The 23,011-nt window shown below is 37.5% G+C and overlaps 1 protein-coding gene across 1 annotated transcript; it reads right to left on the bottom strand.

Moving 5' to 3' along the window:
- Window positions 1-1,820: 1,820 nt before the first annotated feature.
- On the bottom strand, window positions 1,821-18,654 carry LOC104609484 (uncharacterized). Its single transcript, XM_010275818.2, has 8 exons — window positions 18,468-18,654; window positions 17,719-18,332; window positions 12,998-13,379; window positions 7,036-8,480; window positions 5,130-5,243; window positions 4,786-4,940; window positions 3,647-3,779; window positions 1,821-2,171 (listed from the first exon to the last, which is right to left on the bottom strand). Exons 2-7 carry the CDS (start codon window positions 18,148-18,150, stop codon window positions 3,731-3,733), a joined length of 2,577 nt encoding a protein of 858 aa, XP_010274120.1. The 5' UTR covers window positions 18,151-18,332; window positions 18,468-18,654; the 3' UTR covers window positions 1,821-2,171; window positions 3,647-3,730.
- Window positions 18,655-23,011: the final 4,357 nt, after the last annotated feature.

The following is a 23,011-nucleotide window of genomic DNA, read 5'->3' as shown; positions in this document are numbered from 1 at the left end:
TGATACAGACCAATACGTAACAATATTTTGAACCTTGCATATCAACCAATACAGCCCAATACGTATTGATACTTTGAACCTTAAAAACTCAAACGGGCCTACACTAGATTTCAAAACATTGGATCTTAAGGTTATTTTCTTTCGATTGCATCGTTCAATTAAATTAAGTGAAACTACCATTTTTAAAGGAACGTAGGCCATGTTTGATGATTAAGTGGTTGTTAAAAAAAGTACTTGAACAAGTACTTCTTAGAAGTACTTATTTTAACAACCACTTAAGACTATTTGGTAACCCACTTTCCAAATCACTTATTATATTTTTAAGCACTTATTGGGGTGGGGATGTTTGGTAAGCTACTTTCCGCATAAGTGTTTATATTGATACAAATGATAATTTTAGCCCCCACTTCACTCATACATATGTACAATGCTTTTCACATGTTATGCTATACATTTTAATTGAGAGTCCATGTGGATCCACACGTAAATCGCCATGTGGACCCAATTAATAATAATAATAATAATAATAATAATAATAATAATAATAATAATAAATACTAAATACTTAATAATAATAATAATCAAAAAACACAATTCATCTTCACCTTTCGAGTTGAGAAACCAGAGCCATTCTATAAAGAATGAGATGGATGCCAAGCTGAGAAGCAATAAAATGAGTGATTTCAATGCTCCTGTTCTGCAGAATTTCAGCAACGTCACTGATGTTGCCGATGAACAAACGATCGTGCACCAGATATGACATGGCTATCACCACACAAATCCCTTACCAAGCAAAAGGAAAATGAAAAGAAAATCCTCTTCCACTGAAGGATCCTTCGCTTAGGCTTTTTTTTCAATAGAATATAGAAAGTTCCTTCTCCCTTAATTGGAAAATCTAAGTGAAAGATGGCTCGTATCAAGTAATCAAAGCTCCGATGCAAATGATTCTCCCCCAATAATCTCTTCTCTTTTTCTTTAGGGGATTTCTTTGAGCGTCCTGGTGTTCTAGCACCGACCAAAGCTTCCCTTATTTTTGCAAACTCTCTCAAACTAGTCAAAGAAGCCTTCACCGTGTCTCCACGCACGGAAGGTGAAAATCAATTCAATCCTCCACCACAACTCATCAATCTCTGACTCATGCGTTGAACATCTCAAGCCCATCTAAATTTTCTAATCACGATATCAAACAACCTACCAAAACATCACTCAGCTATTTTCTCAGCACCACCAAACGATAGCAATTGCAACAATTCAAGATTCCACCGTAAACCAACCACCGAAACTAGTATTTGGTCACTGACCTTTACTTCCCCTTTTCTAGTTGTTAGCTGCTAGAAGTGTGAGACCCCAGTAGACTCCAACTTCCTCTATCATAGATCGTTTTCAAGCCACATTCTCATCAGGTAATGCTCTCCCACCTCCTGTGTGCTTGGCTCTGTGTGATTGCTTTTGCTTCAAGATTTAACCGGCATCTAGAGATTGGAGGAGAAGGAACGGGTTGACTCAGCTCATGTACTTCCCAATGGAACTACTACCTGGTAGAAATGGAAGTACAACTCTCATGCAAGGGTATTTTAGGTATTACAAGAAAATATTAAGGACTGATTCATCCATTTTTTTGGAGTACTACTACTTCAGGAAGTGCTGAAAAAATAAACTTGAAATCACTTTTTTAAAGTACTTAGAAAAAAATATTTTTCCCCACTTTTTTAACCAAACACAAAATCACTTAATAACCACATAATGTATGGTCCCAACTTTTAAAAAGAAACACTTGTTAAAAGTACTTATAAATGTTCTCAAACAGGGGCGTAGTAAAATAAAAGGTTAGTCTTATATGCTAACTGAACTTGGCGCAGCTAGCATATAGATCCACTCATCCAAATAGTTCAGATATCATGCACTAAAAACGCTACACATTTAACTGAGATTTTTTTTTCTTCGTTTTGATAAAAAGAACATTTTAGAATCAATGACCCAGAGACAGCTCTCCCAAATTTTAACTAGGGATGAGAGTCACCAAAAAGGATAAAAAAAGGATTAAAATTGCAATTACAATTAAAGAGATGAATACAAGCTCGACTATTGCTACATATTGTACAAAACATGGCTTCTCACGTGGCCCTTCTCATCAGAATCAATTTTCCCGGTCTCTGCAATTAAATGAATACCTGGTGCAAGGCAGTATCAGAAAGGAAACTCAACAAATATCCTTCTAAATGAGACATTAATTAAATACAAAACAATATCTGCCATTTAACTAGTTTCACATCATATGTTTGTATTCATGCTTCAACAGTAAGAAACAAAAAACCGCCATAACACAGTTCCTCTACACCCCAAACAGTAAGGGCAAACTGATTGGATGACTGGAGGATCTAGCGGTAATGTATCATGTTCATTTTTGAACTTGATGAATGATTTGGTCAAGTCCAGTTTTAGGTGTATTATGTGAAGATTGATGAAAACCAAAGGGTATGTTCTCCAATATGAATTGTGTTCTTTCTAAATTATGATACCAAAAAACCTAAGCCTCATAAATGGTTTGGGAAAATGTTATTTTCTTAAAATAAAAGCACACAAAACACATTCTAGGTTGTATAATGTTTTTAGTTTTACGATCCTAAAACCAAAAATCCATCCTTGCATGTCTAGTTCAAAGAGCAGATTGTTTTCTGAATCAAACTGAAAATGGTTTCACACTGTTTTTAGAAAATATTCAAGAACATGTTTTTGTTTCTCTGTTGCTGTGGTGTGTTTTCTAGAAACAAGAAAAACAAAAAAATACAAAGATTCTAATCAAATGTTGTATTAACTTTCAATTGTATAGTGTGTTCTTTTGTTTCCAAAACTAAAACCACAAAAACGTGCTTAAATTCTCAAAGAGATCCTACGATCGGTTGTAGAGAGAGTTGGAACATGGATATCAGTAGAAAAAGCTTTTAACTTTTAAGAACATGTTAGTTTGTTGTTGATGAGCAGAGTCTAAAGAGTGGATGGCATTTTACATGTATTCCATATACATTTTATTATTGGAATCCCCTATCATACCATGTGTATTTGTGCTTTTATACATTCCCAATATACTTAATTGTCCTCTAGTGATTTGATATTATACATCATAAAGCATACAATATTCACAAAGAGATTCTGATTAGGCTCACCATTCTTATTCTTATCTTTATTTATATTTATAATTAATTTCCAAATTCATTTAAGTGTTGAGTTCTTTTTCTCACTAGATACATAGAATCTTTAAACTAGCATGCATAAAATCATGTATAGGAGATTCTGGTACGTGATATTTCAGCCCGATGGAAGTGAACATGCTTATACTTCCGAGTTTTGAAAGCATCTTTTTCATTTCAGAAACAAGGTTATTTTTTTAAATCAAACTAAAAAAAACACTTTGTTATGAAAAAACACATATCAAAGAACATGTTTTCATTTTTTTGCTGATGTGGCATTTTAGAGAAATAAGAAAAACAAAAGCATTTCATGTGGGAGAACACCACCTAAATGGTTAACAATTCAAATCTTGCCACGCTACAAAATAGTGTGACCATATATTGTCCCTCTCTATGAAATGCAAAGATTGAATATGATGCAGATCAAACAACAATAGCACAAGAAAACAAAAATGTACCTGACTACAGGAAGCGCTTAGGAATCACATGGCCATGAAAAGCCTAGAAAAGACAATGGTACCAAAGAATGGGCATGACTAAGATTAATCAGTTACAGGCCGGAAAACACCTTTAAATTCATCATAAGCCCACCTGCAAAACCAAAGTTATTTTTTCTCTCAGAATATAACTAAAGGGTAAATGCAGAGATAATAATAAAATAAAAGTTAAAGACAATGTATCCAGGTTACAAAACAAAGTCATTCTTGCATAAATAAAAACTATTGCGCACACACAGAGACTAGCACAAAATGGCAAAAGCCAATCCATCCAAGAGTTTTTTGAGAGAAAGGAAAAAAGAAACATCTATGACAGAAGTGAAAAGGAAAGCAGAAGCACAATTATACTCATTGATATTAGGGAGGAGTTTGGAAAAAACTTCCTTCTATATGTTTCTGAACAGACAGCAATTTTTTAATACAAGTTAGATGCATTTGTAGATCAATGTTTTAAAACGCAGAGGCGTGATGCGAAGCGTTCCACTACCTAGAGGCATGAGGCGTAGTTCAGAACGCAAGAGGTATAAGCCTCCCGAACACAAGGAGGCGTAAGCCTCCTTAAGAGGGGGTTAGGAGGAGGAAGGGGAAGAGGATGAAGAGGAAGGGAGGGATCTCACTTTTCCTTTCCTTTTTTTTCTTTTTTCTTTTATTTTCTGTCTTTTTATATCAAATGTGCATGAGGCGTACGCCTCTAGCACGCCTCATGAAGAAAGCGCAAGAGGCATACGCCTCAGAGGTGTCAGCGCCTCTGGCATACACCTCAGGGCGTTTTGGGAGCGCCTCTCCTGGAAGCGTGCCTCCAGGCGTACGCCTCCCACGCCTTTTAAAACACTGTTGTAGATGAAGCATAAAGAAAGAAGTTTGTTTTTTATCTTTTCGGTATGGTTACTGCACAGAGAGATACTGTTGGCTTCTGTAAACAGTTATAAACATAATTTATCTCAAAAAGAAAAGAGAAAAAATCAAGGAATAACAAAGTCATGTGGCATGATGGTATCCAAAGAACAAAAACCTTAGAATTGTGTAGTCTTTGTAGAAAGATATTAATGTAAAGAAACCATGAGAATTTGAAATACAATCCCGTAACTGGAGAAACATACTTGCAGATGAAAACTGGTCGTAGGCCATCATTTTCCCCATCACCTAAATGCATACGTCTTTCAATTTCTTCCTTAAACTTGTTAGAAGGAAGAACATCACATGGACCTTGAATTAAACCAGCCATTACGGTGCTTTCATGATTAGATTCATAGACCTGTATGAGTTTAGCCAGGAGAATGTATGAAATTATGTAGAAGACAGAACAGTGGATAGACAATTAAAAAAGGAAGTGGGGAAAGGGCCAAATTTTCCATCAATTAGCAATGTCCTTTTATCAGATCCAGATGATGGGACGCAAATTGAATGTTTAAACTGAAAACATGAGAAATCACTTCTACTATACCTCATTATCTTCAGGCATGCATGGTCGACCCACAACTTCTGGCAGGTCACTTGGTGAATAACACCTATTCACAATAGCCCACTTTGACCTAGTTCTAGTATCCTCCCAAAGGGCCTGCAATAAAACACAAGAGTTTACAATTTAACAAATTTTAACAGAATCCACAGAGAACCACAATAGCAAACTGTTCCCCAGCAACTCGAGGGACAAGGAAGCAGTTCCTGTGAAAAACATATAAGCACTCTCACTGATGGAAGTTTTTTTTTTAACATTTTCATTCAGTGAAAAGAGAGATCTACATGAGAGGATGTACAAAAAACAGGGCTCTATAACAAAAATCATCAAAATCCCACTCAAGTAATAGGTAAAATATTTGCACTATACAAAAAGGCCCTTATCCAGATTTAGCTAAAGAGTCTGCCGCTTGGTTCAGTTCTCTGGGGATCCATCTGTAGCTACAACCAAGGGACTCGGAGATCTCACTGGTTTCATTAAGGAGATGGGCTAGCTTCCAAGGGCCTGCCCCAGACCTGTTGACCTGACCTATCACATCCCACAAGTCGCCTTCAACTGTCAAAGGAACAGATTGGATCTCTCTGGCAATTCTAAGACCAGCAAGAAGGGCCGAAGCCTCTGCTTCAAAGGAATACAGTGCAATTATAGGGCCATTAAGGGGGTTGTTGATCAGAAAACAAATGAGGATCGACCAAATAGGACGAAAGTAGAGGCGATCGTTTCACTCCCAGAAACAGAAAACAATAAGGAGGAAAGCTCTTCAAAAAGAGGCACAGAAGCTCAAGGGGCTTCAGGACGGTGGACTGTGCAGGAAGAGTGCTCCTACTATCAAGAATCCAAGTACTACAGCAAATGTATCAGAGACGACAGAAAGTAATGAGAATAGACCATGTGGGCATTCAGTTACCAGAAGTTTGGAAGCTGCACTCAGATGTTAAGAGGTTAGTCAGTCAGACTCATTGAATACTCTTTGGTTGGAAGATTCAAATAGACGGGAGGGGGAGGGAGGAGAAAGAATAGAAGAAGCAGAAGGGAAGAAAAATACAGAAAAAAGAAAGCCAGGGGAGAAGGAAGGAGGTGGAGTTCAGAACAGGGTATACAACAGAAAAAAAAAGGCACTCTGGCAGTCCCCCGAGTCCAGAAGAAGAGAAGAAAGAGGAAGAAGAAGCAGCACCAAAAGCTGGGGACAGAAACTGAGAGAGTGAGAGTTCAGACCAGAACCAGAAGAACCAAAAAGCAACAGAAGCCACAGTAGTAGTACAGAATGGAGAGGTAAACATTAACAAACTAGTGGAGAGGGAGGTAGAGATAGAAAAATCCCTTGGTTTAATATTTTGGGGAGGGGAAGGCTTTGTAAAAATAGCTTTTGAAAATTTTGAGAAAAAGAGAAGAGAAGAGAAGAAGAGAAGGGAAGAAATTCTGGAAAAAATAAGGGGTGGAACGAAGAAGGGGAAGAAGAGGAGGGTCTGGACAACATTGAGTGACTTTTGGGGGTTGGGGAAAGCAAGGGGGAGGGGGGAAGATGAGGATACCTAGCTGGAACGCGAGGGGTTTGAGGTAAGGGAGGAGGAGAGAGTTAGTGAGGAATTTGAATCTGATTTGATTGAGAATTTCTGGGGCACTTTGGAGCTGAATCCATATAGCTTTGAATCTTTTTCAGTTTGATCTGATCTTTATGTGGTTTGTCAACTTGACAACCATTTGTTGAGATGTACTGCTTTTTTAATTTAATAAAATTTTCATTGTTATCCTTCAAAAAAAAGATTATAGGGCCATTATAAGCCCAACAAAAGCTAGCATCAGATGATGGAACTAGAGTTTCACTGGTGTAGAGGCCATTTCTTCCCATTTAAAAGATAAAAGAGTCACGGTAAGATTGACGATGGTTTACCTGAAGCTTTGAAGGTCTTAGATTGTTACTGTTAGAACAAAAAAGTGCATGATCTAGCAGATTGTACACAACTCCATTAATGCGACAAGATTGATAAAATGCCTTCTCATCTACGACTTCTTGTACATCACCAACCCAATCCACACTATGCAAGCCATCTATTGAAGACTTAGTGAAGTCTCTAACTCCATTTCCAACATCTGAAGCCCCAAAAGCACTTGCTTGAGCAACATCTTGGGCATCTCCCCTGATATCACAGCTTGTCTTACATTCAGAAGCCTCTTTTAAATCAGGCATCACAGGCTCTTTGAAGATGGCATTGTTAGCAGGATGCTGATTTGGAGAAACTTCAATACAATTCAATGGCCTAGTTTTGCCAGCATCTTTTGAATCACCTGATGCTTGCAAGTCATAACAAGTGTCAAAACCTATATCAGATGGTTTTTCTTGACAAGGGTGCTCAGGTTCAGATTTTGGCAACACCTTGAGCTCCAACATTGATCTCTCTCTGTCACATTGAGATGATTCACTATATTGAGTGGATTGATTCAAACTTTGATTTGGTGTACCAGAACAAGGAACAGAAGCTGGAACTGCTGGGGCAGTTTCAAATAATATAGCCTGGCAAGTTTCACTTTTTATTCTGTTTACTGTAATGTCAGTCCCTTGTATTTCTCTTTCATTTGATATCCTTAACTCAAAAGCCAATTCATTATGGTTGTTGCCTGTACTACAAACATTGGCAGGATTCTGCAAACCTAGATTTCCATTCATGATTACTTTCTGGTGATTAATCTTCTCATCTGAACTTTCCACCTTATCTAAAGAAGATTGATCTCCAGTTGTGCTTGAAGATACTTTTGGTGCAGTGATACTTCTTGTTACACGACCATATTTAGGGGGCAAAGGTTTCCCATTGCTTGATATCAGACACCTAGGGCAGTGCCACTCACCTTTAGGAATGCCTTTTAGATTGTAGGATTGAAGACACCTTAAGTGGACTCCTTTCTCACAAGCATCGCATACAAGTAAACTTTCTACGTCATTGATTGTAACCTTGCATATTTGGCAAGATAAGGTCTTATTCATGTAATCTACTGAAGGTGGAATCCAGTTAGGACGTTCAGGAATCCTTGGTTGCAAAAACTTCTGAACATTCCTTGCAATGTCACTGTGATTAGTGTAAAGTGAAGGAGTTTGCATAAAATTCATGCCCATTGAAGATTGGTATGCACTCGGCAGGTTTCCAGGTGCAGTTTGAATTACAGAAGGTTTACAAATCTGATCTTTTGCTGCTTGAAGAGCCATTGTGGTGCTTCCTTCAGTTTTGATAGGAGTATGATCCAGTACCTTGTTTACTTGACCAACTTTGGCTACCGCTGCAGAATGAGGATGGAAGGAAAACGTTGCAGGTTTGTCTAGCAAATGATCACCAGAATGATTTGCTGCACACAAACAGTATTAGATATATTATGGCATCTAAGAGAATGCAGGTGCAGATAAAGTTATCTGGCAGAACACGGTAAACGTATGAGCTAAAACTTTTATGGTCAGAGATACGCATGCCACAACTCAATACACAATCATATTAATCACATTGTATAACTGCCAAGGGTGAATCTGCATAAACTTAAGGTCCATCCCAGCTTTTTATTTATTGCTAAAAAGATTAAAGAGGATATCATTAACAATTATAGAATTAGTTCAAAACAGCATGCCTCTTATAAAGTAGATAGCCTGACCCATAAAGAACCCCACTACCATGAAGAAAACTACTACCATAAAAGGGTACCAGGAGATGTGCTGATGAGTCTAATATCTAACAGTATTATTCCCTCTGTATAACTTCTAGGAGTAAAACAGTAAAAACTTAAATTCAATCCAAGCTCTTCTTTTCATTGCTAACAAGATCAAAGAGGATTTTGTTAATAAATATGGAATTACTGCAAATCACCATATCTCTTATAAAGTAGATAGGCATCATCCAATAATAACCTTGCTACTGTGGTGGCAAGCAACCAACAAAAAGGGTGAGAAGAAATAAAATGGTAGATTTAATACCAACTTCTTTGCAAATAGGAATGAACTAAACTATTAGAAGCTAATTTACCAAAATAGAGATGATACAATGATCCAAATACATCCTAAAAAACAATTATATAGCATACTTTATCATAATATTTCTTCAACATGTCCCAAGCAATAATTGGAATATCAAAAAAAAAATAATCACATTGACAGCAACTTGTAAGATGAAATGCAGAACCCCTTCAAAGATGAGATATTATGCGTGAGGTACAACTGAAACAGAACTTACCACAAGATCAATCAAATTAACCATCAATGTATCACATCACCATTTCAGTGGGAAAAAAGCATTCGGTTACTCTTATTTGATATTCTTGACATTAGAACAGAACTTGTTGATTAAGAATAATATCACAAGCCCCTTAAAAAAATGATAAATCAGAAATGAAGTAGTCATCAAATGGAATCTCATTTCATTTTACTCGTCAAAAGAAATCAAACCCCTTAAACTTCTAACCACCAAAGTAATTATTTGGAATATAGAAATCCAAATCTTGTTTCTGACAGGTTCAGATTTTTGCAGCGACAATTGAGTTAGTTTATCAGTGAAGCAGGTAAATGTAAATTGTTACCTTCTTAAAATAGTTCATCCTAATAGTTGCTATATAAGAAATCCATAAAGAAGGCAGGCAAATCAAATTAAGACACCAACATATATAAGCTTTTTTTATTCTTTTTAAGAGAGGATAAGTTTGATATGGCTGTTCCATAGAACATCCAAGCTCACCCAGTATAGGAGGTGTCCTTAAAGATATTTTGGGTACCAACATGTTTCAAGGCTGGTGGGTGATGATAATGAGCCTGGATCTCCTGAAAGAAAAAACACTGCACACATGGCATCCAGCCACGCATCAGGAATATCTCATGTACATCTATGTTAGATTCAAGGGGAGATGTTCCCTATGTGCAGTTAGATGTCTATGTGTTCAGAGTGTGTGCAGAGGTTTTGCTTGCAGGAGATCACCTATTTGTGAGCCAAATTACTTGCTTATACAATGACTGGGATGCTCTAAGTAGAATAGGACAATAAAGGGATCAAACTTGCCTACACAGTCAGTTGGGATGATCTTTAAGTATTAGATGACCATAGAGGTGCTATTGGGTTGATGACAGTATTTATTAAAGGCCCATGGACTTCGTTGAGTCCTTAATTTTGCTGGACTGGGAGCAAGTCATTAAGGTACTCCCAATCAAAGCTTTAAAAAAAAAAGAAAGAAAAGGGCCTTTCTTTCCAGGCTGATCTTTTAAGCCCAGTCCTATGGGTGGGTTGAAATAATTTGTTTAGGAAAGAAAGGGGCCTGCAGCCCATTTTACTGAATAGCAGGCCCTAAGTTAATTGGGCCTTATGACGCAATAAGCATTTAATGGGCCTTCAGTAGAGCCCATTTAATGGGACAAAAGGCCCTATAAGAATTAAATTTATATTAGTTAATAATCTTGTGAGTTGTTCCATTTATTTACAAAAGGGATGCCACTTGTCCCATCATAACAAGAGGGTATTTTCCCTCCTCTAGTCACTTTAAGTGGGGTGACACACGTCACCTTGGGAAGAGAAGATTTTTTTCCCTCCTCTAACCAATTTAAGTGGGGTGACACATGTCACCATAGGAAGAGAAGATTTTTTTCCCTCCTCTACCCACTTTAAGTGGGATGACACATGTCACCCTAGGAAGAGGGAGTTATTTTCCCTCCTTAACCACTTTAAATGGGGTGACGCATGTCACCCTAGGAAGAAAGAGTTTTCTTTTCTCTCCTTAAACAATTCTAAGTGGGGTGACACTTGGCACCCTAAGAAGAGAGGGGTGGGGAGTTACCTAACTACCTTCCCCTAATGCCATTATGTTGGCTAATACTAATTTTTCTACAAGATTTCCAGCACTAAGTAGCAAGTAAGAAGAGAGAAAAAGAAGATTGGTGTGAAGAACATAAAAAATGAAAGAAGAGGAAGGTAGGGAATCTTGTTTTCATCCTACACCTCTTTACTAAGATATTCCCCACATGAGATGGAGGATCATATTCCTTCTACTCCTCTCACCCCCTTTCTTTCTTCCCTTATTTTTTTTCTTGCTTTTCTTCCTTGTCTCATACTGAAATACATGTAGGGAGATAACCATCTATAGCCTTGTCTCTGAAACTTGGCTAATTATGGTTCATTACTCAATCTTAATCCATAAAATTACAGCAAGGAAACAACCATCTACAACCTTGTCCTTGAAACTTGGTTGATTATGGTTCCTTACTTCATTTTGACCCTGAAAATCATTATTTTGTCTGAGGAAAAAAACCGTCTACAACCTAGTTTAGAGAACCTAGCTGATCATGGTTCCTTACACCATGATAATACACATAAACAGTATTTAAAGGTCATCTACATCCTTATTCATGAAATATGGCTAATTATGGTCTTTATTTGCTTGTTATGCATAGGAAAAAATTATTTATTTACATTTGTTGGTTTTCTCTCAAATAAAGAGGTAATATGCACCAGAATTTTCCTAATTTTGTAGGAAAGTCCCTACTTAGTTTAGTTTATTCATTTGTACTTCTAAACCAAAATCAAGAGGTTTTCTCTGCCTTTAGCAAAGATGTAACCAAAGGAACATCTACGTGATGTCCTAAATGGGACTTACCCAAATATCAAAAAGCCTAGTAATTAGTCTAATTAGGTGAATATGTTATGTGAGAAATTATACTAAAAATTTTTCCACTAACAGACTTCAATGCATCAAATTGGAGAAGCAAATTTTTGCCTCTAGTCCAAACAGCTCATTCATTTGGTTCCCTAAATCAGTTAATGTGCCTGTGGGTTCATCAACAAGGGAAGGGGTAACAAGAACCACTCTTGGATGGAAAATACTAGTTCTTGGGAACCAGCAGGGGGTGGAATATAGTTGCATAGAATTGTTTCCACTTTTTTTCTTGAAAGATAAGTCAGTCGAAATGTTGTTCCTCAAGGAAAGAGACTTTCCTTTTTCATTACACTACTAATTAAATCCATTGATGGTTGTTATTTATAAAAAAAACACAATTATTTACAATATTGAAAGATATGATGAAGAAACTGAAAGTACCCTTCAAGGTTTCTTTGTTTCTTTTTAAGAACTAAGTTCATGTTTGGATTGGATGGGGAGTGGGAAAATGGAAAAGAAAGGGAAAAAACGGGTGGTTTCAAGAATGACTAGCCCTAGTAACGATTCCATTTTTCCAATGAAACAGCAGGAAACATGGCAAAAGTCCACTGCTTTCCGAATTCCACAAGGATACATTTTCAGAACAAACTGCAGAACCCGGAAAATAGCAGATTTTCTCTTCCCGCTCCCCCAACCCCATCTAAAAACAGATCAAAATCTCAGCCCAGCACTCCAGTCAGACAATAAGGGAACAGTGGAATCAGTTCTGTGCATTTTATGGGTAGGTTCCACTTAAAACACCTTGTGCATCAACATAATTTAACCATTGATACAAACTATCACTGGTTATATCTTCTTGTACAAACATCCATAGTGGAATTCTCTGAACAAGTCACATGATCAGATGGATCATTGGAACCAACTCTGCACATTAATAGGTAGGTCCTACTTGAAAGGTCTTGTGGATCATCATTATTTAACTGTTGACACTAATAACAACTGGTTATGTCTACTAATGTATACATCCATAGTAACAATCCCTGATCCAATAATGTGATCAGAAAAGAAAAATATTGGCATAGTCTACTCTCTAAGAAAGCCCTCTAGCAGGAGCACCCTCAGAGAGAGAGAGAGAGCGAGAGATGTATACTGACTGTATGTACAAAAAAGCAGTTGTCCTTTCACCATGGTGTTGTACTTGAAATTTGAAAAGAAATGAAGGAATAAAGGGTAACAGGCAGCACCTTGAACTTGGGATGTGTAAGCTGACCCATTTGATCTTCCATCTAATCTGAAATGTGCCACTTCCACTCGAGGCACTGGTAAAGAGGAATCTTTCTCTAATGGGCTTGTAGACAATCCCCGGGACACCGTAGTTGATGGCATTTCATTGACAGGCAACTGATTCAATGAGGGAGTAGAAGATAGAGCAGAAACATGAACTGCAGCTGAAGCAGGTTGAAAAGCTCCAGCAGTCACTGGTGTATGGGTGGGTTTTTCTGGTGGAAACCTATGACCAGCCTGTAATAATGAACTGCGGCCTTCAGTTGTTGCACTAAAGCCCACTTGCAACAATGGGGAAGAATATGTTGCAGACTGTGCAGCAAACCCCTTGGATTCTTCCATCTGCAGAACAAAATCAAGGGGGATTATCAGGTGAAGCAATGACCTGATAAGACATGATGCAACCAACTACCAGTTAAAGACTATAAAACCACAGAAAAAGCATCATTCATGCACAGTTTTTAAAAGCAAATCCCTACGTTGATGATTCAAGAATTTCCTTTTCTGGGACAAAAAAAAAATCTCCAGTAAAATAATACAATGGTCCAAGTATAAATGTATACAAAGACAACCAAAAAGTAAATGTTAAAATGGTTAAATAAACATAAACATCATCATTGTCATCATCTAAGTCTTGTCCCAACTATATGGGGCCAGCTACATGAATCTTTTTTTCACCATTCCATTTTGTTCAGTGACATATCCATTGTTAAACCATGGGCACTTAAATCATTTCGTACTACTTCAACCCACATCCATTTTGGTATGCCCCTAGCCCTTTTAGCCCCTTCTACTTTCAACAGATCCCTCCTTACAGGTGCTGTAGATGGTTTTCTATGCATGTGATAAAACCATCTTAGTCTACTTTCTGACATTATATGACCTAGTGGAGCTACTCTTAGGTTCCTTCAAATTACTTCATTTCTGATCCTATCTTTTCTAGTTTTCCACTCATCCATCTAAGCATTCACATTTCTGCAACACTCACTTTGTGGACATGCTATTTCCTAATTGCCCAACACTTTGCTCCATACAGCATACATGGCCTTACAACTGTTTCAAGGAATTTTCCTTTTAGCCAAAGTGGTATTTTCCTATCACATAAGACCCTAATGCACCCCTCCATTTTGTCCATTCTGCTCTAATTCTATAAGTGGCATCCTCCTCAATCTCCCCCTAGTTGTGAGCTATTTATTGAACCAAGCTAACAGAAGAGGTCACACTGAGCTATCTCATGGTCTCCAATCCTAATGTACCCTGGTTTGCACTCCTATTATCATTAAACTCGCATTGTATATATTCTGTTTTAGTCTTACTTATTTTAAAACCTCTTGTTTCTAATATAGTTGTCCATAAACCTAATTTTGCATTTAATCCTTCATTTTCATTAGTTTCATCAACTAACGATATGTCATCAGCAAAGATCAAGTTCCATGGGACCTACACTAAAGTCACCAGAAATAATTTTTTTTTATGAATAACTGATTACTTCATTGAATTTAAAAGAAAGTGTACAAGAGAAAGTGAGAGAGAGACAAGCTCTCTTATCTCTCCCCTTTAACTTTAGTTATAATTACAATTACATTTGTGCCCAAAATGTTTGAATTCTCCCAACCCCTTGCTTGGCTAATGCATCAGCCATCACATTAGCTGTTCTTTTCACCCACTGTATTCTCAGTTCCATGTCCTTTGTAATCCATCTGAATTTTTTCTTCTCATTATTATATTTCCACATCCTACTTTCCTCATCCAGTAGCCAAGCCACTACCAGTTTGGAATCCCCTTCAATGATTATCTTCCTAGCATTCATGGTTCTAGCCCTTTGCACCCTTCCAATAACTGCCATTACTTCCACTCTTAGTGAGTCTCCTTCACCTGCTGGCCCTGAGAATAATGCACACATTTTACCCTCCTCATCCCTGAATACACCTCCAATTCCTGACCTTCCTAGGTTTCCCATGCTACTTCCGTCAAAGTTAAGCTTTACAAATCCTCTTTCAGGAGGGGTCCAGATAGGAATAACAGACTGCTTATTAACATCTGAGTCTGCCACTACCTTCCAGTTTCTAATGATGTCATCAGTGGATATATGTGAGAAGCTTTCTAAGGATTTCAGCCATTGAGCCACTCTTAGGGCTGTTCATAACAAGACCCAAACCGACCAACCCGGTCCGATCCAACCCGAGTTGGCTGGTTTTTCTTCAGCACCAGTCGGTTTCGAGTTACAAAAAAACATAAACCGATGGTTCGGTTTGGTTTCAGTTTTCATGTGTGAAAACCAAAACCGAACCGACCCGAACCAACTTAGATATATATTATATATATTTCAGTTTTAATATATATTTCAGCTTTATTTCAAAAATATACATATTACATATAAAATTTCTGTTATATAAAATATCAGTTTTAATCCATCAAATCATTTTTAATTTCCAGGCATCCAGCCTTTGCTTTCTTAGACTTGAATCCTTTACCGTTTACACCGAAAGAATCATTCACAAAACCGACCCAAACCGATTCAAACCGACCAGGCCGGTTTTACTTAGTACTGGGTTGGTTTCGGTTTCATTTCTAGGTAAACCGACCAGGTCGGGTCGGTTGGAAAAATGCCAATAAACCGACCCAACCCGACCCGTGAACAGCCCTAGCCACTCTAATCAGATTGATTCAATCAAGGCCTTCAAACTACTATATATACTATAGGGGGGGAGAGGAGCAATGATTTAAAAGGCACGCCTAGGCACATTTTGGGGTGTGCGCCTCGCCCAGGTCCTAGGCGAACCCCTTTCAAAAGGCACCTGCCTGATGCGCCTCAGCCCAAGCGTGCGCCTTTTTAAAATTTTGCGCTTTTTGCTTTTTTTTTAATCTAATGACTGGGCTAATGTTGTTCATTCATTCATTGCAATAAAATATCTTCTTAAAAGGCAATGAAAGTTATAAAATTTTTATTTTTTATGTGAGAAATAAGAATTTCAGACCCTAACATAGACTTGTCCGGGCTTGCCTCGAGGGGCATAGTACAAAGGCGACTCATAGAATCAAGAATGCAATATGTTTTACATCACATTAGCTACTTGAAGCAATGCAATTAAGGAAAAAAAGAGATTGTGGGTTTTACATGCTTGAAAATGCTTTATATGTTTTTTTTTTACTTTTAAATTTTCATTTGAATACACTTTACATGTTATGTTAATGTATTTTAATTTTAGATAATAGGTTTTTTAAAACATTTATTTTAAAATTTAAGTTTATATTTTTTATTAACATTATGTTTAATATTTTTTGAATTTTTTGCATTTTTTTTTTGAATTTTCTGACGGCCCTTGCACTTTTAAAACACTAGGGGGGTAAGTCAGCAGCAGAACTGGCAAAATTTTAGGAAAACAGAAATAATTTTTCAAACTGTCCACCTAGCAATCATGAACCAGTAGCTCCGCAACCCACTGCATCCATCTACATTACGTTTCAATTAAAATAAACAATCAATAGAAATATACATAACTATCTGATGAGGAACTTCTCATTTTTGAAATGTTCACCAACACCATTCCAACATTTTTTGTAAAGAAAAGGAAAATTTTAAACACCATTTCAACATAGCAATATCGGGAAATGTATCCAAAAATAGAAATGCACATAATTGTCTGATGAGAAACATCTTTTTGAAGTATCAACTAACAAACACTGTGCCAACATAGCAATAAGAGGAAATGATCTAGTGATAGAAATATACATACCCATCCGGTAAGAAACTTCTCACTTTTGAAGGTTTCTTATAATAAAGTAAATAGATATTTTGTTCATTACAAAACAGTCATTTTCCTGCTATTCAAAAGTTTGGCAACAAGGTATAAGAATAGCATTTTGCTGACAATTCCTAGTTTTTCTAATAATACCTTACAATTTTCCCCCTGCCTAGTTGATTCCCACAAAAGAAGTTCTTTTGAAACCCCAAATCTTTGCAAGGTAATCTGCCAAACGATTTTCTGCTCTGAGAAATCATGTGAATGATCAATTCAAGATGGTAACCAAAGCTCTAGGCTCTAGCTACTCTTAACTTCCAAGGTATTTCTCACTTTTGAAGTATTCACAAACACCATTGAACGAAGTAACATTACACCTCTTGACTTATCAAAGAAAATCATTAAGCCTCCTCCCTACATCAGTTATCAGTATATAACACATAACACAATACACCAAATCCTCATAAGATTGAAGAAAACTATGCCTAACGGTCTTTGCTTTTCAAACAGTGAGCACGTTCAACAAATGCAAGATCTTTTTTCCATTTAAAGTAAGCTTTGAATCAAACTAACAAGGTTCCAGCGTAATTAGTTGGCCAGATACTGCAATTACATCACAACTAATGTCCCAAGGATCAGTCATCAAAATTAAGTCTTTCAAGTACGTTCCATTATTTTACAGTCAACTAGTGGCATCCTATTATCTATACTTCCTTCGTCTATTATTCTGACTAGTTTTATACTCAGTCTTGCTTAGGGAAGGAAAATGAATGAGGAATTAGAATCAAGAGCCCCACTCCAAGCAAAATCTACTAGAATTAGGGCACGAGTGTAATTTTTAACTACGGACTACGAAAAATAGAAATTGAACATACAACGTCATAGTATATTGGAAAACAAAGTATATATATGTAAAACAGCAGAAGTTCAAATACCACCTTTCTCTTTGTAAGCGACAACTTCTCCGCGATAGACATCTTTGGAGGGCGAAACCCTAACCTTTGATCTCTGGACCTATTAAGCCCGAGATCCTCAATAACAACCCTAACAGCATTACTCGGAAGAATATCCTTCGGAGCCAGTGCTTCGCACATCTCCGCCAATTTCTCCCTAGCCTCCGCCATCAGATCTTTCTCCACAGCCGTTGGACTCCTCCCACCTCGCATCTTCCCCAAAGCCGATAAAACCAAAACAATCTCGGCAACCCTCTTCATATCCCCGCCCGAAGCCCCTCTCGCCTTCTTATGCAACCGAGCATCGGAAATACCTCCTCCGTCATTCTCGGGCAGCCTCTTTTCGCCGACGAAAGCTGTTGTGCTGTCCGATTTCACTTCCGGCGGAACACTGGCGTCGAGATTCGGCGGATCCATATCCCCAAACAAATCCTTCAAACCCCTAACTCACTGCAAGAAACTCATCCATTCACACGAAGAACAACCCCATCCGTACGAAACGTTCGATGCGAGCCACGAACTCCACCGCCGGCAATTCTCATCAGCCCAAAATTCCGAGTCCAATTCGAGCTCCGATAGGCGGAAATCGGCGGACAAACCTGCAAGGGAGAGAGATCAGAAGCCATTGGTAAGAGCGGAGGGAGCGCAGAAACCCTAGGAGAGTAGGGAGGAGAGAAAACGAGGAAACAAGACAGGTATTCAAAATTTTGAAAAACTGTGATCCGCTTATACACCTTTTTGGCGGGTATTTGAAGAGAGATGGCTTTGTAAGTGATATGGTGAAGAGATAGGTGGTGAGCAGAGAGAGAGAGAGAGAGAGAAAGGGAGGGAGATTGGGTTATAAATCGTTCGCTCGCGCTAAAGCCGAGTTTTAAACGGGAGGACAGAGTCGAGTCGCCGAGGGAGGCATTAGTTAATAGTAGAGTAGTAGAAAGTAGAATGCCTTAAAAAAAGGGAAATTTTCAGTTTAGTACCTGAACTTTGGGGTAGTGTCAAGTTAGTATCCGAACTTTTAAATGTATTACTGCAGTATCCAAATTTTCAAAAAGGTGATGATATGTGTAAGTTAAAACTTTTGAAAATGTCAAAATTATCCTTCAAAAGAAGACATTGTTCATTGTCTTCTACAATACTAAATTGTTGAGATATTTGAGATTCTGGACTAATGAAGATATCATTCATTGTCTTCTACCTTTAAATGGTAGGCCTACCTCTAAACAGAACGGGAAGGAAGAGAGAACGAAGCCAGGCCAAACGACACTCTCCTCCTTCCCCACCTCCAACCTAGAAGATCCACTACATGCCCATAAAACATTCAAAAAAAAAACACCATGTTACATTACCCCATTAGAAACATCGAAGTGGCATTCACATATTTTTTTAGTTCCTCCATCATCATCGGTTTGCTAGTTTTGCAGTTTTAGTTTGTATAGTGATGGCTACCATCAAGCATTAGCTAGTATAACAGAATCTATAACCACTATTTCGAATTAAAAATGACCGACGCCAATACACACACTGAAAATTGTAAAAACTAAATTGAGTTGTAGTTTGTTTTATTCATTCACATTTGTCTACAGCAGAGGATGGCCAGAGGATGGAGACTTCTACCAAGACCAGAGGTGGGTTGTACTCCTGCTCAACCGTCATGGTATTATTAAAATGTTCGTTGGTTGCTAAGTGTGATTTTCTTTTCTTTTATTGCAGTGAAGGGGAAGAAAACAGCCATAAAGCAAGGAATCATCCAGCCACCTGTAAAATGGAGAAGAGGAAAAAGGTGTTTCCCTACTTTCTCTGCTCATCTCTAGAATACTATTTTTGTAATTAAAAGGAGAATTTCAAATATCTATGATATATCTTTTGTTGACACGGCCACCAGGTGACCGGGGGGATCTTTGTATGCAAGGGAGGAGGAATTTAATGATGTATCTAAGAAAATGTACACCAAAGTAACGACAATACAATTAGAACCAGTTAGGCCATTGTTGGAGAAGTACAAGCAATGATGAAAGCTGGGCTTGTACTTCAAATGCTTCTCCTAGCCAGACCTCTCCCTCAGTGGCGACATTCCCCTCCTCTGCTTGACGCCCTTGAGATCCCACCAGTGACCATTCCTTCACCACCTCCACCATCGCCACTTTCTCTCATGCACCAAGATTCTTTTATCAACGCTATCGGTGATTTCTACCTTCAATGAATGAGATTCTCTTCATGGTTGCCAATAAAAATTATTTGTTCATTTTTGTATTTCCATCGTCGGCGTTAATACCTAAATCCATAACCAGTTTGATATCGGAGGTGATTACTGATTAGAGATCAGATACCAATCATAAGAAAATTAGATGATAGATAATGGGAATTTTGTCCTTTTACATGAAAGTTTGGATACTACAGTGACACATTTGAAAGTTCGGGTACTAACTTGACACTATTCCCAAAGTTCAAGGTACTAAAGTGGAATTTTCCCTAAAAAATAGAAAAATTTTCTTATTAGTACCCTATATTTTTGGCTTAATCCTAGTTTGGTGTTCAAATTTTAAAATGTGATAATTCACTACCTAAACTTTCAAAACAAACCAACTTAGTGCCTTCCCTATTAAGTGGTATTTGGGACTGTTCAATTAAGTGATATTTGAAAAAATGAACAATCCCAAATCCTTACCTCTTCTATTCAAGAAAGTCGGGGTCACTAGAATGCCCAATGAGACGTGACGCCAACTTTCTTGAATAGAAGAGAAAAGAATTTGGGGATGTTCATTTTTGTCAAAATTTGGATGATTAATAAAGAAAATAAGGTGGCGTTTGATAATACTTTTCAAACGTCTAAAGTTTGAAAATGTTACTTTTCAAACGTCAAAACTATTTAGAAGTGCATCTGAATTTGGATCTGAAATGAACTTTCAGATCTTAACCAATAAGACATAGGCTAGGTGTTGAACGCGGTCAGATGCGTTTTAGACCTGGCCGAAAGTCCAAAATACCCTTAAAATGATCCAAACTAAACATATGCATTTCTCGGGCACCATTCATCTTCTCCACTTGACACAGCGGCAAGCTTCCTCCTCAGGTGAGCACTGTTCATCTTCTCTGCCACCATTCTTCTTCTTCTCTAGTCTCGTGGCTTCCGCCTTCTCTACTTTTTCATTTTCAATGGCTGATGCAACTCCTAGTAGTGGCAATCTATTTTCTCCTCTCCGGTGGCAAGTTTCTTCTTCTTCTTCTTTTTCATTTTCGATTGCCACTACAACTCTCAGCAGCGGCAATCTATTTTCTCCTCTCCGACGACAAGCTTCCTCCTTCAATCACCATTGCAACCAACGCGACCTGTTGATGCTCGAGAACCAGCTTCCCCTCTTCGTGCTCAAGAACAACAACAAACCAAGGCTTTAACTTCTCCACATTGTCCATCAACACCTACTTCCCTCTTCCAAGCAGAGCTTCTAACGAATTCCGTCCAAGATCAGATGGCGTAATAAGCACCAACCCCAACTAATGACCCACTGTGTCACAATGTTGAGGGATGCGAGAGTGAAGTTTAGGAATTTACTCATCGACCATGGGGTTAGGAATGAAGAGGAGGTGGGAGTCCTTGGAATTTATTCATACTTTTCAATATTATTTTGATTTTAATAAATTATTTTTTTTTATATTTTTTATCAAATAGTATGTTCTAGGGGTAGAATAGTAAAGTTAGGGAATTTCATATGTTAAAGGTTTATCCAACACAAATAAATTTATCTATTTAGAGCCTCTAAAAGTAGAAAAGCATCTATGCTTCTTTTCAAATTTCAGACACAAATAATTTCTTTTTAACTTTTCAAATTTTAGATTTTAGATTTATCAAACACCACCTAAGATGACGCTCGAAGGGCATTTGTGTCTTTTCAAATGCCACTTAATGGCTGGTTAACAACAGTTACTAGATTGGCACATTTTGAAAGTTTGGGTACTGAATTGTCATGTTTTAAAGTTTGGGGACCAAAGTGGCACAAGGCCCAAAATACAAGGTACTGATTGGGAACTTTTCAAAACAAAAGTATAAATCATAAGGAACACCTTTTTGTGTGTGACACAGCCCTCATACTATATTATTTTTTGTAAATGAGCGATTGTATATTTTTGGTAAAAACACCCCTATAACTTTTTTTTTCATTATTCCGTGTGAGCCTAGGCCCATGAAAACCAATCTCCTCAAGTCCTTAGTCATTAAGTACTCTCATGTTCAATAAGCTAAACAATTTGGCTTATTGGTTTCCCTTTCTCTATATTTCATGTTCAAAATCTTTGTTGTTCTTGTTCTTATAGAGCTCCCCATAAATAAAGCTACACAACCATTCTCCTTTTTCATCAATAGCAAATTTTGTGTGAATAAACTTGTTACTAGCTTTTAGGATACTAATATTAACTTTTGGGTCCCACAACAAGACCAACTCCTTTGCAAGACTTCTTGAATCAACACCCCAACAGCCCCAAGAGTTGAACAACCTAGCTTATTTTTACAATCTAAAAGGGAACACTTGGTTTTTATAAGAAAAACCATATTAGGCTTTAAATTCTGAGTAGACTCCTTTAAAGCCCAAATAGTCGAGGGGGACCCAAGGCCTGACAGTACAAACTCAAAATTAATATTGGCACCCACAAGGCTATTTTTCAACAGCTCATGAACATACTTATTTAATAAGAAAGAGTCCCCATAACCAATCCATGACAAACATGAAGGAAGCAATTCGCATAGGTAGTTGAGAAATTATTTTTACTAATGGAATTTGTCTAAAGGGTTTTGAAACCTTCTTGAAAGAAAGACCTACTCCACAAAGACAGCTAGGTTTAGCTTTATAGTGCATCCTCTTTTCTTAAAAAAAACGTAGGGCATCTTATCACACCAACCCCTATATTGATTTCTTTGAAATATTTTTCCTTTAACCCTAGAGGAATAAGTTAGCACTCTACTTGTTTGGGGTTTAACCCTATGCAGACAAAAATGTTGCACTAATTTGGAGAATGCAAGATTGTGATGCAAAAACATGGTTTGTATGATAAAAAATTGAATTCTAGTTTGATGACAAGGTAAGAGGTACCTAATGCATCTATGTAGTCTCCTTGATCATAGGAATTGGATTAGAAAAAGCAGATGAGTCTCTAGTGCTTTTGGGATTTCCTCTAATGGCATTTTTATCTTCTAAAATTATTTCCTCAAGAGTTTTATGATCCCCTTAGGTGTTGATCAAATATGTTTTGATGATAACAAACTCATTGAGAGTACTAATAGTTTAATCTT

Source organism: Nelumbo nucifera, chromosome 7 (assembly GCF_055504915.1).
Source record: "Nelumbo nucifera cultivar China Antique chromosome 7, China Antique-T2T, whole genome shotgun sequence".
Lineage (NCBI taxonomy): Eukaryota > Viridiplantae > Streptophyta > Magnoliopsida > Proteales > Nelumbonaceae > Nelumbo > Nelumbo nucifera.
The sequence above is the reverse complement of the archived record's forward strand: the minus strand, read 5'-3'. Positions and strand labels throughout refer to the sequence as shown.